Source organism: Pyrenophora tritici-repentis, chromosome 3 (genome assembly GCF_003171515.1).
Source record: "Pyrenophora tritici-repentis strain M4 chromosome 3, whole genome shotgun sequence".
Lineage (NCBI taxonomy): Eukaryota > Fungi > Ascomycota > Dothideomycetes > Pleosporales > Pleosporaceae > Pyrenophora > Pyrenophora tritici-repentis.
The window spans coordinates 1,940,863-1,955,919 of NC_089392.1; the positions used below are offsets into that span (position 1 = coordinate 1,940,863).

At 52.4% G+C, this 15,057-nt stretch overlaps 7 protein-coding genes across 7 annotated transcripts; 4 read left to right on the forward strand and 3 right to left on the reverse strand.

Annotated features, from left to right (window-relative positions):
* Positions 1 to 1,219: 1,219 nt before the first annotated feature.
* Positions 1,220 to 2,502, forward strand: PtrM4_081040 (glucan 1,3-beta-glucosidase precursor; the record flags this gene model as incomplete). Its single annotated transcript, XM_001940974.2, has 2 exons — positions 1,220 to 2,420; positions 2,483 to 2,502. 2 exons carry the CDS (start codon positions 1,220 to 1,222, stop codon positions 2,500 to 2,502), a joined length of 1,221 nt encoding a protein of 406 aa, XP_001941009.1.
* A 1,485-nt stretch (positions 2,503 to 3,987) lies between these two features.
* On the forward strand, positions 3,988 to 4,777 carry PtrM4_081050 (RTX toxins and related Ca2+-binding protein; the record flags this gene model as incomplete). Its single annotated transcript, XM_001940975.2, has 2 exons — positions 3,988 to 4,095; positions 4,178 to 4,777. The coding sequence occupies 2 exons, from the start codon at positions 3,988 to 3,990 to the stop codon at positions 4,775 to 4,777; spliced, it is 708 nt and encodes a 235-aa protein (XP_001941010.2).
* Positions 4,778 to 5,489: 712 nt separating this feature from the next.
* Positions 5,490 to 6,278, reverse strand: PtrM4_081060 (TT-ORF1 multi-domain protein; the record flags this gene model as incomplete). Its single annotated transcript, XM_066106454.1, has 3 exons — positions 5,490 to 5,495; positions 5,633 to 6,053; positions 6,106 to 6,278. The coding sequence occupies 3 exons, from the start codon at positions 6,276 to 6,278 to the stop codon at positions 5,490 to 5,492; spliced, it is 600 nt and encodes a 199-aa protein (XP_065963392.1).
* Positions 6,279 to 6,322: 44 nt separating this feature from the next.
* PtrM4_081070 (MFS-1 domain containing protein) lies at positions 6,323 to 7,081 on the reverse strand (the record flags this gene model as incomplete). Its single annotated transcript, XM_066106455.1, has 3 exons — positions 6,323 to 6,326; positions 6,499 to 6,825; positions 6,903 to 7,081. The coding sequence occupies 3 exons, from the start codon at positions 7,079 to 7,081 to the stop codon at positions 6,323 to 6,325; spliced, it is 510 nt and encodes a 169-aa protein (XP_065963393.1).
* Positions 7,082 to 9,580: 2,499 nt separating this feature from the next.
* PtrM4_081080 (uncharacterized protein) lies at positions 9,581 to 9,757 on the forward strand (the record flags this gene model as incomplete). The annotated part of the gene is made up of 1 exon (XM_001940977.2): positions 9,581 to 9,757. One exon carries the CDS (start codon positions 9,581 to 9,583, stop codon positions 9,755 to 9,757), a length of 177 nt encoding a protein of 58 aa, XP_001941012.2.
* A 1,068-nt stretch (positions 9,758 to 10,825) lies between these two features.
* Positions 10,826 to 12,281, reverse strand: PtrM4_081090 (SKN1, Beta-glucanase-Beta-glucan synthetase; the record flags this gene model as incomplete). Its single annotated transcript, XM_001940978.1, has 3 exons — positions 10,826 to 11,601; positions 11,656 to 12,111; positions 12,164 to 12,281. 3 exons carry the CDS (start codon positions 12,279 to 12,281, stop codon positions 10,826 to 10,828), a joined length of 1,350 nt encoding a protein of 449 aa, XP_001941013.1.
* Positions 12,282 to 14,316: 2,035 nt separating this feature from the next.
* Positions 14,317 to 15,042, forward strand: PtrM4_081100 (CDC14, protein-tyrosine phosphatase; the record flags this gene model as incomplete). The annotated part of the gene is made up of 2 exons (XM_066106456.1): positions 14,317 to 14,519; positions 14,631 to 15,042. The coding sequence occupies 2 exons, from the start codon at positions 14,317 to 14,319 to the stop codon at positions 15,040 to 15,042; spliced, it is 615 nt and encodes a 204-aa protein (XP_065963394.1).
* Positions 15,043 to 15,057: the final 15 nt, after the last annotated feature.

A 15,057-nucleotide genomic window follows, 5' to 3' on the forward strand; every position in this document is an offset into this window, starting at 1 on the left:
AGCCGCGGCACGAGCATCATGTTTCCGCTCCATCTCACCAAGATGAGTAACCGGCGGGACGATCCAAAAGATGCCATCACATCATGCACCCAAGTCCAGAAAGACACTAAGCTTGTCGTCCATTCACCCGGTACACCGTACAACAGCTGGAACGTGTTTCGGGCACTCGTGCTTTGCACATCACAAGGTCACATGTAGTCTTGCGGGGAAACTATCCAGTCCAGTACTCTTTGTAGCGCCCTGCATGGAGGAAAGCACGACACGGCGCCAGACTAGCACTACGCTGCTTGGAAAGACGCTGTATCTCCGACCCAAAGTAACAACCAAAGTAGCAAAGCTCATGGGACTTCCGATAACCGAATGAGGTTGCACTGCTGGTCTCCCAAGATGCTATCGTTTGTTTTGCCAGCCCATAACCAAGACGCGAGAGTCCACAGTCGATGTTCTAGAGGCGTCACGTGCGCGTGTCGGACTTCTCGAACGACACATCAGCACCGCCTCGGCAGCTAAGTGGCTGAAGTACGCCGATCTCCACATCATCGTATCAAACGCCCGGCCAATCAACTTCCTGTACCTGGATTCTCCCTTCCAACTGTCTGCCAAGCGCAACCCTGCATCTGACCTTAGGCCCGCCTGACCTCAGTTCTTTTGCTTCATGTCAGGACTGCCGAGACTCTATTCAGCCGTAACTTGTTTGCGCCCAGCTGCCTGGACCGGTTAGGCCATAGGGTACGGAGTAGCTTTTGTCTTCATCCTCCCTTGAAACACATACGTCACCCTGTTAAGTGCCAGCAAGACGGCGGGTCCGGAGTCAGTAACGATGTACAACTCGTCCCGCCTCAGTCGATTTGTGACTTGTCAGCCCAACTACGGTTGGTTGCCCCCCCAAAACCCTTAGCCACCACCTACTAAGGTCCGGGTAGCTCTTGTACTAGCGGGGATAGAGCTCCGCGCCACGGGATCGTCGCTACGTCGTGAAGCAGCGAACACATGGTTGTTTCGTAGGCCTGACTGGTTGCTTAGTGGGGCGACTTTCTTGCTCGGATATTGGAAGTGTTTGCCATGGGGAGGTTTAAAGAGACATCTGATCCCCGACTTCATGGCCATATCTCACACTCAAGTTTGATAACTGTCCCAGAGCATCCTCTGTACCTCTTCTCTATTCCCTCCTTGTGTAACCTACAATATCAATTAGTAGACCTTCACTCCTCACCACATCATGGTTCGGCATTGGACTTCCGTGGCCCTTGGCCTGCTTGCCATCAGCACAAACGCGTCTCCCGTTCAAAACATGAAGCGCGCACCCATGTTCGACTACAACGGCCAGAAGGTTCGTGGTGTAAACACGGGCGGATGGTTCGTGCTCGAGCCCTGGATCACCCCCAGCATGTTCGAGGGCAACAGCGCAAAGGATGAGTTCTCGCTCGCCGGCGCAATCGGTAAGGATGCGGCGCAGAAGAAACTCCAAGACCACTGGAATTCGTGGATTACCCAAGACGACTTCAACCAGATGGCTGCTGCTGGATTGAACCATGTCAGAATCCCCATCGGCTACTGGAGTGTTATCCCACGAGAGGGCGACCCGTACCTACAAGGAGCTTACCAGAAGCTTGGAGAGGCACTTGACTGGGCGCAGGCTGCTGGCCTCAAGGTCATGATTGACCTTCATGGTGCACCCAACTCGCAAAACGGCTTCGACAACTCGGGAAGATTGGGCAGCGTTGGCTGGGGCCAGGGCGATACGGTCGCATACACCATCAAAGTGCTTAACAAGATCCGTGACGACCACGCATCACATCCTGCTGTCTCGGCCATTGAGCTTCTGAACGAGCCTTTGGGCCCCAACCTAGACATGAACACTGTTCGACAATTTTACATGGATGGCTGGGGCAACCTCAAGGACTCCAACGTCGCTATCACCTTCCACGATGCCTTCCAAGGTGTGACATCGTGGGGTAACTGGGGCGCGGGAATGTGGAACTTGATGCTCGACACGCACCACTACGAGATCTTTGACAACAACGCTGTGGCCATGTCACCTGACCAGCACATCAAGACAGCCTGCGACTTTGGTAAGCAGATGGCATCAACTGGCAAGTGGACTATTGCCGGCGAGTGGACGGGTGGAATTACGGATTGCGCAAAGTGGTTGAACGGCAAAGACAAGGGCGCGCGTTACGACGGTACCTTTGGCGGATCCAAGGTCGGTGACTGCACTGGCAAGTCTACTGGCACTGTGGCTGGATTGTCGAATGACGACAAGTACAACATCGGGCGTTTCATCGAGGCGCAGCTTGACGCCTACGAGAAGGCTAGTGGGTGGATTTTCTGGACGTGGAAGACCGAGGGTGCTCCTGAATGGGACATGAAGGATCTTTTGGCCAACGGCCTTTTCCCTCAACCGCTAACGGCGCGAAAGTGTAAGTATACCCTCTTTCCCATTCTGTTCGCCTCACATGAGCTCAAAGCTGACCGACTACAGACCCTGGCCAATGCAACTAAGCATTTTCAAGCGAGAGACTCTTTATCTTTTCTTCTTCCCATGACAGCGCTACACACTCGCTCCGCCACAGTACGCAGCCACGATACGGATGAAATAACGACGGCATGACGATGTAACGAATTCCATTTTTCCGCTTCGAAGATACCCCGATGCGTTCACTCGCTTATTGGGCCCACGTCCTTTAGGGCAACCCGTGCCCATATTGTCTGACACATCCTTGGCCGAGTCGCGACCCGCTTGTAGAACTCTGTGCAGTGCGCCAGAGGAGGGTATATACATGATGGAGGCAGCGGCGCAGTGGGCGCAACCGTAAATATGAGACCAAAGCAATTGTAAATTTCAATCAAAATGAAGGCGTTGAAACAAGGGCTTGTTGACACAGAGCGCACAGCGGAGTAGTCGTGACATTCGTTTTCCCCTAACCGTCGCGGAGAAGGAGCGGAGCGGTAATTTGCGGGCTTATTGCCATCTGCCGCCCGCACACTCATCTCGCTCGTACTTGCCCAACCAAGAAGACTGTGACGGTGAATGACAAGCTGCATGCTTTTGCGCCATGTCATGTTCGCTTAGAAGCTGACATATGATGCAACAACCTAGGCAGGTCGCTGGCAAAACTGGCGTGCGGCGGGTGCAACAAAGCCTTCTCTCCTTACTAAGTCATCAGTCAATCCCGTTCAGGAGTTGCACCTGCAGCCAACAGTACCAGTACCTGAGCTAGTTGCAGCGCGGTACCCCATGAGTCGCACAGCAAAGCCAAAAACCAAGCAGATCGTGGTTCCACGATTGCGATGATCCGGAGAAACGTCGCTCGTATTCGGGCTCGAGTCGAACGGGATCTTCACAAATACGATGAAGAATTGCGCGGATGAGATTTCAACGGTTAATCTGTCGGTCCTACCGTCCCTCCCTTTCCCGCTCATCTTTGCTTGGGCAGGCCAACGCATGTGCGCCAAGCGCTATGCCGCTCGCATACTGCTGACAGGAGCAGACAGCGAAACTGCTGCCTGTAAGGCGTCTCATGTCAATAGTCCAAGCAATCTCCAGGAAGCCAGGAATAGGCCGTGCCAGTGTTGGGTAGGCTGACCGGTAAAGCCAGTGGCCTCCTGAGAAACGCCGCAATCCACACCTATACGAGCTGCCTAAATCCCAGCCATGGTTGCCATTGGACAGAACGGCACAAGCGCGGTCCATTTGGCATGGTGGTCATGTGCAGGGATGTGCGCGGCATCAAGCTACCAATCTCGAGTTGCGCCGGCAACAGGGGTACCTGCATGGGCCGTTTGCAACACGCCGAAATCGATATATCTCGACAGTGCCTCCGCCTTGTAAAGCCTCCCTCCCCAGCTCAAATTCGCAGCCTCAATCGAAGAACTTGTTCTTTAGCCATTCATTACCATCCCGTCACTCTTTACTTGTATATCCCGACCGCTACCTAATACCCATCACCTCGCCCTAATCGCATAATACAAACACAAACCAACAACATGTTCACCAAGGCTATTGTCATCTTCTTCGCCGGCCTGGCCGCTGCGCAAAAGCATGCTCCCGTTGGCGAGCCCAAGGGCAACCCCATCTCCAAGCCTTTGAACGAGGTATGTAAATATTGCCGACGCGGAGCGCGACAGCAGCCACAACAACAACAACAAAAAACAAGTGCGCTAACACCCCTAACAGATTGTCCCCGCCTGCAAGCCCTTTACCATCACCTGGGAGCCAACCACCCCCAACACCGTCTCCATCTTGCTCCTCAAGGGTCCCTCCACCAACGTAGTCAAGTTTGGTCCTGCTCTCGCTGAGGGTATCGCCAACAGCGGAACCTTGAGCTGGACCCCTTCTTCCGACCTCGAGGAGACCGCTACCGCTCAGGGTTACGGAATCCAGATCATCGACGATGTCACTGGCCAGTACCAATACTCCACCCAGTTCGGTATCTCGAAGAAAGAATGCGGTGCCGCTTCCAGCGCTCCTGTCTCCACCCCCGCTGCCAGCACTCCTGCTGCCAGCACCCCTGCGCCCGTCACGAGCACCGCCGCCGGCGCCACCCCCATGGCTCCTCACCCAACCACCACCATCTGCACCACTGCTGGCCCTTACGCAAACGCCACCGTTGTTGTTCCCGTTGGCACTGGTTCCATGACTCTTTCTCCCTCTGCTTCCATGCCCGGCAACGCCACTACCTCGCACCCTCCCGAGGTCACTGTCAACGCCGCCTCTGGTGTCCAGGCCGGCCTCACCTTCGCCGGTGCCGTTGCCGCCATGGCCATGATGATCTAAGCAGTCTCCCCGACTCGTTGAAATCTCGCACTACTGTCTTGCTACATTTCTACGTCCTCTCGGAACTCTACATCATGATTCTGATTTCTTAACATACCTCCCTCCGGTTGATTTCGTTTGGGTAGATACCATTTTGTGTTTGTTCTTTGTCAAGGTTGACGGGTGTAAATCTTTAGTGGAATGGAAATGCGAGACTTTTGCATAGCTGCTGGCACCATGCGCTACTAAAAGAGATTATTGACTCGTCTCATGCTAATGAAACTTATACCCTCTTTGTCATTATTGTTGTTGTTCCTTTGCAAACTTGTGCTCGATATGCTTCGCGCAAAGAAGTGAACATCTTTACCTTTTCTTCTCGTGCTTGGCCCAACGTAAATCTCTGCTCATCCTCATCTCACCTTTGCGTACGCAGTCCCCGGCAACTCCAGGGATGACGAATACATGCCATAATCTTACTCGGAAACGAACCGCAAATCTCACCGCGGCAGAATACTGACGAGATCATCCTTTGCATACGTAGTACATGCTCGTATCCCCAAACCCAATGTCACTCAGATCATCCCCAGGTTGGTCCTCGCATTCGCGTTTCCGCACCCGATTCCACATATAGTGCATCTCACTTCATAACGCAAACCGAAACCCGTTTGCCTGATCGCCCTCGTTGAAACCCTGTACCTCCCCCCCCTCTATTTCCCCGACCGTGGCCATCATCTTATCCCTCCGCGTATTCTCCCTCCGACATGCCCACCACGTGACACCCGCCGCCACCATCCCCCCACACGCCAGCCCCAAGCCCACACTAAACCCCGTCCTGAACCTCGGCGCCTCTTTAAAAAGAAAAACATTCGAGCTCACAAACGCGCCAGCAGTGCCAAAGTTTATAATTGCGGTTATGGCTACGGCGCGCTTGTAGCCGTTAGTGCAGTTGATGCTTGTCCAGATTATGCTGATGGGCATAGCGAGGTAGGCGCCGCTGGCGATGAAGAACATGCCCATGTAGCGGATTTTGGCAGAGTAGTGGAGGTGCAGTGGCGTGGTGATTTCGACAACGAGACCGGTAGCGAGGACGCAGGCGCCGAGGAGGTAGAAGGGGAAGCGGGCGTCTAGACGGGTGGACATGTGCGAGAGGACGACGGAGAAGGCGGCGCCGACGAGATAGACGGGGATTGTGTGAATTTGGGCCGATGTAGCCGTGTAGCCTAGGCCTTTGAGGATGGTGGGTTGGAAGTTTGAGAGGGAGTTTGCGGCTTCGGTTACGGCTAGGTTCATGATTACGCTGGGAGAGGTTGTTAGTGGTGAGGTAGGTAAGGGGGAAGGAGAGGACTTACCCAGTCCAGATCTTCCAGTCTTTGAGGTAATGTAGGGCTTTGGAGAGGGATATCTCGTCTGAAGAGACATGACCACCATCTGCCTGGATGCGTTGGAGCATCAGCGTCTTCTCCTCTGGCGACAGAAAAGTGCAGTGTTCCGGGAACGCTGGGATAAATGGCAAACACGCCATACTAATAGAGATAGTAACACATCCCTCGATTATAAAGATCCTGCTCACCTCTCCGTTAGCTCCGTACCTTCATCCAATCCAAACTCACTCAGCAAAAGACGCAAACTCACCACCTCCAAGCCCCCCAACCCTCTTACCCCTTCCATCCTCGCAATCCACCCAGCCAAAAACCCATTAACCGCCCCCCGCCACAATCCCCGCCGTGAGAAACCAAACATACCTGTCCAAAAACTCCCTCTTCCTGTAATATGCGCCGATCAAATACGCCGAACCCGCAATAAACGCAGACTCAGCAATCCCCTCCAGTAATCGACATACAACGAGTTGCTCCCACGTCTTGACAAGTCCGCATCCGATGACGGTGATGCCCCAGCAGAACATCATGACACATAGGCTCTTGGGGCCGTAGTGCTTGAAAAGGATTTGAAGCGGTATGCCGGCGACCAGGTAGCCGAGGTTGAAGACCCAGACTGCGATATTGAAACGTTGTTTTTTGAGGGCGAGGGCGGACTCCATGCCTTGTATTTTCGCATTGCCGATGTTTGCGCTGGTGGGTTGAGTTGTTAGTTTGGGAGTTGAAGAGGGAAGGGGTAGGCGGGGAGTGGGGGAGTGGGAGTGAGGTACCGGTCAATGAAGTTTACAAGGTAGAGGAGCCATAGTATGGGGAGAATTCTGAGGTCAAGTTTCCGGAGGAGGCGGCGCTCGGCGGTGGGGTCGAAAGTGTGTGGTTGCGTTGGGGAGGGCGAGAGAGATGTGCTTTGAACCAGAACGCCTTTTTCGGCGGAAGATGTTGTGTCTGCCATTGTGCATGGGTGGGAAATGGGAGGATTGGGGTGTTGATGTAGTTCATTTACGCGACGGTACACTGACGATCAGAGGGCGATAGAGTGATATGCAATGCGAGCAAGGACATGGACATGAACATGGGTTGGTGCAGGAGTTGAGGAAGGTTACACTGCGTAGTCTAGACTTGTACAATGGAGCCATTAGGGTGTCGGGTTTGAAAATTTGCTTCTGGAAGTGGCTAGGGCTGTAAGACATGGTGCGATGGTGAATAAGAGCGATGCTGCACGATCTCTTGGAGATTCGAGATCACCGTTTGGTGTTGAGCAAGACGAGGCTGGCATCTCGCTTCCCAGCACGCCTTCTACAAGCCTCTAACACGATTTCTGTACCATCAACTCTGGTCAATCTCACAGTATGTTTGTTCGCCGTACAAAAGAATTGAGAGCTCAAGGTCAACGTTCTATAGTCTTACCATGTAAATCCCTCATGCTTCAACACTCGAATATCCCTAGGTACTTACGCCCCACAGGGATTCAAATGATCAATAGGAAATATAGACCTATCACTATGTTGACAAATTCGGCATGGAGCCTTGTTTCCTGCCTAGCGTTGCTGCAGAAAGGTATAATCGGGGGGCCTGATGCAGGGTAGAAGTTGAGATGCGGTGGCGGTAGCTTCCCTTTTTCCCGCTACGGCCCGTACCCCTCCTTCCCATCTACATAACACGCTCTCACGTGGTTATAGAGTCTCATATTCTGTTATTGCTGCCTGTTTCCTTTTTCATGAGAAACTTCAGTTTATAGGAGGCTTCATTTCGAGTCTGCTGCTTCATCGGCTCCACGATCAGTCGACTGTCAGGTGTATAGGTAAAGGAAATCCGCTGGCAACTTCAGGAAGCACTCTTATCCATAACCCAATATCAGAACATAGCTCGATGATGCTAACGTGCTGAGCTACTCCACAATCTTCTTGGCTATTGAATTGAGACGAGTGCACTTGGCTTACGGTTACTAGGCGCGTTGGGGTGTCATCCAAGGACAAGCTTCAGCAAGCTCATTGCCAAAGCTTGAGAGACGCCGCGCAAGTCTCACATACGATGAGAAGGACGTGCAGCAAGATTCTAGGCCGCCTCATCCCCTTTCCTGAAATCCCGCATTACCCGTATCCAACTTACGAGATCAACTTCAACTCCCGAGTTCCGGCTGATTGGTGGATAATAATCTCCCACTTCCCCACGTTTCCCAGATCGCTGGATGTGGGCTGTCCCCGCGTTCGGCAACGCTGGCAACGGCGATGATTGGAGGCTTTGGAACGGAAATTGAAGCTACATGGTACTTGCGGATGAAGAAGTTGATGAGAGTTGCGCTAGACGACGGCATTGCAGTGTCATGAGTTGACGGCGAACAGCTCGCTTGGCTAGATCATCCATAAGCACATCCGGGTTGGTTGATATAAAAGAGAATGGCCGACTGATGCTTTGCGACATCAAAACAACGCGAATTCCTCACTTTGGTAACATAGCACTCGTTGTCTTTTTTCATCATGCGTTGGGCTATACTAACTGCCAGCCTGCTACAGGCCTGCACCGCCCTCTCAGGGGTCAGCCGTAAAGCGTGTCAGCACCCTACTAGACAGCCATTGGAAGGATGCCCCGAGGATACACTTCTCGTCGGCCTAGGACAAAAGTTCTCAACAATCCAGTCTGCAGTACTGAGTCTCCCAAATGATACCACACCCCACACCATTCTCATCCTCTCCGGCAACTACACAGAACAAGTAAACGTCACCCGCCCCCGGTCCCGTGTACCTCTACGGCCAAACCCAATACCCCCAACGACCGTACCTTCAACACAGTAAATATAATCTGGCGCAATGCCACGGGCGCTGGTCTCTCCACCCTCGACAACGCCTACACCTCGACCCTAACCGTCGCCCCAACCTTCAACGCCAGCAAAACCGGCACCGGCCCCACAGGCGACCCCGTCCCCGCCGACACACCCTTTGGCAACACCGACTTCCGGGCCTACAATCTAAACTTCATAAACGACTACGCGCCCTACAGCGCAGGCCCCGCCCTCGCCATAAGCATCAGCTACGCAAACAGCAGTTTCTACCACTGCGGCATCTACTCCTACCAAGACACCGTCTACGTCGGCAAATTGGGCAACGCCTATTTCCACAAGAACGAAATCGCCGGCCAAACGGACTTCTTCTACGGCTTCGGCACCGCTTGGATCCAATCCAGCCTCGTCACCTTGCGCAACTGCGGCGGCGGCATCACAGCCTGGAAGGGAACAAACACTACTTTCGAAAACAAATACGGCGTCTACATCCACGACTCCACTGTGCAAAAGGCGAATTCTTCGCTTGCTATCACGGGCAAATGCCCCCTGGGACGCCCGTGGAATGCGCTTCACCGTTCCATCTTTGCGAATTGCTATCTTGATGACTCGGTGAAGCCAGATGGGTATATCAAGTGGGGCACTACGGATCCACGGTTTGGCGTCAACACCACAATGGCTGAGTATAGGAATTTTGGGCCGGGCTGGAATGAGACGGCGAGGCGGGACGGCAATGTTACACTCGTGTTGAGTGAAGACATGTATCAGGGGTATGATCGTGTGGAGAAAGTATTCCAGTACCCGTTTGAGGGACGATTTGGGAATACGGCGTGGATTGATGGGGACTTGTAGTGTACATGTATGAGGTATAGAGAGTAGGCTCGTTATGAATGAACCACTTGTGCCAATTGTCTACCAAGTTAAGGTTGTGAAACATTTCGGATCGTCATCTACCGGTACCGACATCTGTTATTACTGACTGATGCGATGGATTGGCGGAATTTTTTACTGCGTACCGTATCTGTAGTTTTGGTTGTGTAGAGCCGATACGTTCGGCTTTCCCTTCCAGGCTGACGTGAGAGAAATGAAGGCAAAGATAAACTTACCACTGATCGCGTACGGAACCCATCCACTCATGCGCAATATGACCGAGAATGGAAGCCACGGGTGATATTGATAATCTCGCATCCGCACCCGCATCCGTCTCCGCAACTCCTGCTTCTTCACACGATATTGTTTCCCATCCCCCACCTATCCACTCACTGATTCGCCCACCTCCTCCACCACCACTTGTTCGGTCTACCTACCCACATTCATAAAACGCTATCGACATCCACAATTATGATTGCGATGTACAAATCTCCATCCCGCAAGGAGAAGAGAAAACATCTCCCGAGAATTGATAGATAAGCACTACGTTAGCCGAGTACGAAATAGGTCCGGCACGGCCACGCCTTGTCGAGTGCGAAGCGGACCGATAGCGACTCAGATCTCATATAACAAGACCCAACGCGCCAACACGCTATTTGCACCTGATGAAAATACTGTCACAGTAGTGATAGGTAAGTCAATACTTGCAAAAGTAATATTTCGTTTTGATTCTTCGTCTTCTCTCGCGTCACACTCTTCTTCCTCTGGTTTGCGTCCAACGTATCATCATCTCCTTCTACTCCAATCATGAGCATTCAACTCGCCCGCGCTCATCCAAGGAGCAACGTCCTGCGCACAACAAGAAAGAGATTATAAAGAGATACGAAAAGGAGAAAATTTATACAAGAGAAGAGAAAATGAACAGCGCCATGGGCGGCTGTGGATGGTAGAGGGATATTTGCGCCGAAGAGCTCCAAAAAAACAATGAGCAAGGTATTAAACTCCAGACGGGAACCAGAACGGGAAGGAAACAAAGAATCAAGAATGCGATTACAATGCCATCAAGCCGAGAATGGCAACGACAATGGCACAGATTGAACCGCCCATGCGACCAAGACCAGGCTGGACAACAGTTGCAGCACCGGTACTGCCGCCATTGCTGGATCCGCCCTGGATGAACTGGCCTGAGGAGCTACCGCCGTTGCCGGCAGCAGCTGTTTGCTGTGCGCCCGAACCACCCTGAGCAGCAGCACCAGAGGTCTCGACTTCTCGACCTGCACCGCCACCGGGGTTACCACCAGGAACCATGGCGACGGATTGTGTTGGCTTAGGGTCGCCGCTCTTGATCGGCTTTCCTGGGTTCTCACCAGTACCCATGAGTGAGCCCAGAACGACATAGTCATCAGTGATGGCGACGGTGTTGTTGGTACCAGCCTTGTCTGTGTACTTGTACGTCTTCTTGCCCTTGACCTGGGCGCCGGATGGTGGGTCATAGCAGTCGACGGTGACTTCCTGGAAACGTGCGGCGTAGTATCCGTTGATCATGTAGGGTGAGTTCCAGTCGATTTCTCCTCCTGCCCAGGCGACGGTACCTGGTTCGTTGGTGGGAAGACCAGCAGGCCAGAGGGAAAGCATGATACGCGCAGGTGTTTGTGGGTAGTCGAAGCGTCTCGAGGTTGAGTTCCAGGTGTCCTTGCGGTTCAGGGTGCGTTGTTTGTCGCCGTTGATAGACCAGATGAGACTATCTTCGGACCAATCAATGCAGTATTCGTGCATTTCTTCAACGGTGTTACCGTCAGGTACAGTGAGGTTCTTGCCGTTTGTGTCTGATTTGGCATTAGTCTTGTTCCATGACTGAGGTGCATGCAGGGCTAACTTACACACTGTCACACCCTGTGAGTAAAAGTTGGACTGGACATTTGCAGTGTCGGCACCAACCCATTCGTAGTCGATTTCGTCCTTGACATCCGACATAAGGATGAAGGCCGTGACGACGCCCTTGCCCTGGGCTGAGCCGATCTTGGAGCAAATCTTTCCGTACCACACGTAATATGTCGACGCCAACAGGGTTCCCACAGTACCCTGTGCCATGGTCAGGAGGGTCGACTTCTCTCCATTCTTGGGGTCGGTGTAGATGGTGGGCTTGCCCTGCGACTGCCAGTTGACTTTTGATGCATCGCCGAGGTAGTTGTCAATGGTCTGAACATCGTCGAGACTGTCGAGGCTGTATTTCCCCGACTTGCATACGGGACCGGGAACGCACGAGTCGAACGAGTGCGACATGAGCGGGTCGCATCCACCGAGGCAGAAAGCACCGACACCACAATCGCCATACACTGTGAGACTGTTAGCAGCGCATCCAATGTCATGATATCGACCGACACGCACAAGAGCAGCAGGGAGTATCCTGAGGGCAGTGGTTATCCTTTGTGCATTTTGCTCCGGCAAGAGCTGTGCCTGCGAGCGCGGCCGCAGCGACGGCGGCTGAGATGACACCCCGAACCATGGCTTGGCAAGATTCTGTCGGTAACCGGATGTCGTGTGAGGTTGAGTGGAGCAGTCAAGAGAATGGGGTACCACAGCGTCGGCCGCACTTGTCGTCGTTAATGAAGTGACACGTCCAAGCCGGGTAGGGATATGGCTGCTTGTACAGGCGCGTAGACGACGGCGTTAGTTTGTAGCGAGTGTGAATGGCAACGGCCAAGGTTTAAGTTAAGCTTAGGGTTAGTAGAGCGAAGGTGGTCCCTAGGGAAAAGCGAATGCAGCGATGGGAGGGGGGGGTGAAATGAGAGCAGGGCTGGGAAACAAGGCTCCTCTTGAAGAAGGGGCAATCGAGGCACGCCTCAGGCCAACGGGACTGGAATGGGACTGGGGCGCAGGCGGCGCTCCGGCGCTAAAACCGACATGCTACCTGCCAGTTTGCGGTCATGGAACATCGCCTTTACCTCGCTCCATCGAGCCTTGTCCAAGTCTTGGATACGAACATGGCGTCTTGTTAGCCGCTCTCGACTACCATCCACACCTCCTTCCGGATATCTGACAGTCCCAGTCCTGCTGTCACGCTGCTGCCATTGCCACCCTGCATCGCTAGTACCTGGGCAGCCCACACTATCGATAATATGCGCTAACCGGCTATCTTTGGACAACCCTGCATCGAGCACTCTCGCCCCGCCTGCTTCCTTGCGCATTGTTGAACTGCCCTGGAATGCTGCCGTCACAATTCACTTTGTTTCTGGATACCCATGCCATTATGCGCGCTATTTGTTTGTTTGTGTCTAGCCATTGCATCCAGGACCTTGGGATTGCTGGTGATGCGCCAATTGCAAACCCTTTCACATGTCGCCTGACCGGCAAACTTCGTATCGTTGTTACGGATCGACCGACATCATGCTTGATAATCTGATTTAGCCGCCAGAACCTCACTTGGCTTCTTCGCTCTTCGCACCACATCATTCGCGACGTTGGGCGCAGCCCCGGCCCCGCTTACTTCGCTAAGCAAATACGAGAGCCAAAGTAGCAGCTAAACTTCACTACACCATATTGAACATGAAGTGCCGTCGTGGCGTCTCTTCTCCCGTAGCCTGCTATTTACTTGGGTATAGAGACTGGAATCGACTTTGTCTTTCCTCAGAAGAAAAATAAAGGGACAGGGGCATGTGAAACGCCATCTTGTACCTGCCAAGCTCTAATGCTAATGTGTATGATGCTTTGAATCTTGATCCATCTCCAGATGGTCAGATTGTAAGATATCAGTGAACGTCGCGCTGTCGTTTCACCTGCAAATATAAAAGTGTCTTATCGCACAAAACTATATGCAAATTGCAATTCCCCTATCGTTCAGCCCTCCCAACGTTGATACATTAGCATGAAAAAAGTCCCTTCGTGGCGTCTATATCGAAACTGCACCAACCAGCACATAAGTTGTGAATCGAAATCATGTTCCTGTCTCGTATACCATACCTCTCTCGATAAAAGCTCAGATAGTTCGAGACCCAATCGACAAGACTAGACCATCTTGAGAATTATCTCGACCACCAAACTCTCTCCTAAAGTACCACCGAAAAGAGGGGATTGAAGCCCGACCATGGGAAACAGTTGGAGAAGAAAGTCTACCGGAAAGCAAGTCTAACTCCTCGTAACCTGAAAATGAACCTATTCGTTCTAAAAGGGAGGAAGCGCTATGTAGCGAGGCGTTAATTGTGCAAAACACAATGAAAATGGAAGAAAAAAAGTAATCCCAAAGTGAGAGCGACATCGGACTGTGTTACCACGATACTACTGGCAAATATACCGTAGAAGCACAGTGGAAGAACTAGAAAGCCACCGGTCTTCCATCCGCAAAAAAAAAGTGGGGCCGTCGCAATCGTACCTCGGCTCTTTTCTCCCACCCAAAACATCAACACCTGTACACTACAGCACAGCAAACACCCCACCACAACTAGACACCTCATATAGTCGCCAACAAAGGCAAAAGAGTGAACTATCCAGCAAACTCCAAGATCCTTCCAGACAAGTCTTAGCGCTTCTCCACTATCACTTGAATGTCCTACCTCCTCCACGGCAGCACCACCCACACCGGCATGGGCTGGCTCGACCTAGTCCCCAACACAAGCTCTCGCCTCTACATCGGCGGGTTATACGCTCTCTATCAAACCGATCTAGTAGAAGCAGCGAATATAACTCATGTGTTGAGTGTGATTGATTATGAGGTTTTGGTTGGTGACAAGTTGAAGGGGTTGGAACAGTGAGTTTATTCTTGTATCTGTTTGTGTCTGTGCGGGATGGGTGTGTAGAGAAGAAGGGGGACGTGGGAGAGAAAGGTAGAGGGAATGTGCATGTTAATAAATAGTATTAGTTTCCACATCAGAGCAGAAGATCACCCAAACGAAAACCTTCTCCAATACTTTGACGCTGGCATCCGGTTCATAGAGTCTGCCCTAGATCACCCCACCAACCCTAATTCAAAACCCGGCGCAATCTTCGTACACTGCGCAATGGGAAAATCCCGATCCGCAACTCTAGTCTGTGCCTACCTCATCCGGAAACATGGGGTTCCCCCCGCGCAGGCGCTGCGGCAGTTGTGTGAGGGACGACCGATTTGCGAGCCCAATGTCGGGTTTACCGAGCAACTAGAAGTTTGGGCAAGGATGTGTGGTACCAATGACGATAGGGATAAGAAGAGGATATATAAAGAGTGGGAGAATAATAGGTTTACAGGCGAGGTTTGGGAGTGGGAGAAACGGGGGAGGGAGGTTGCCAAACTCTAGGTTATTATCGTATTT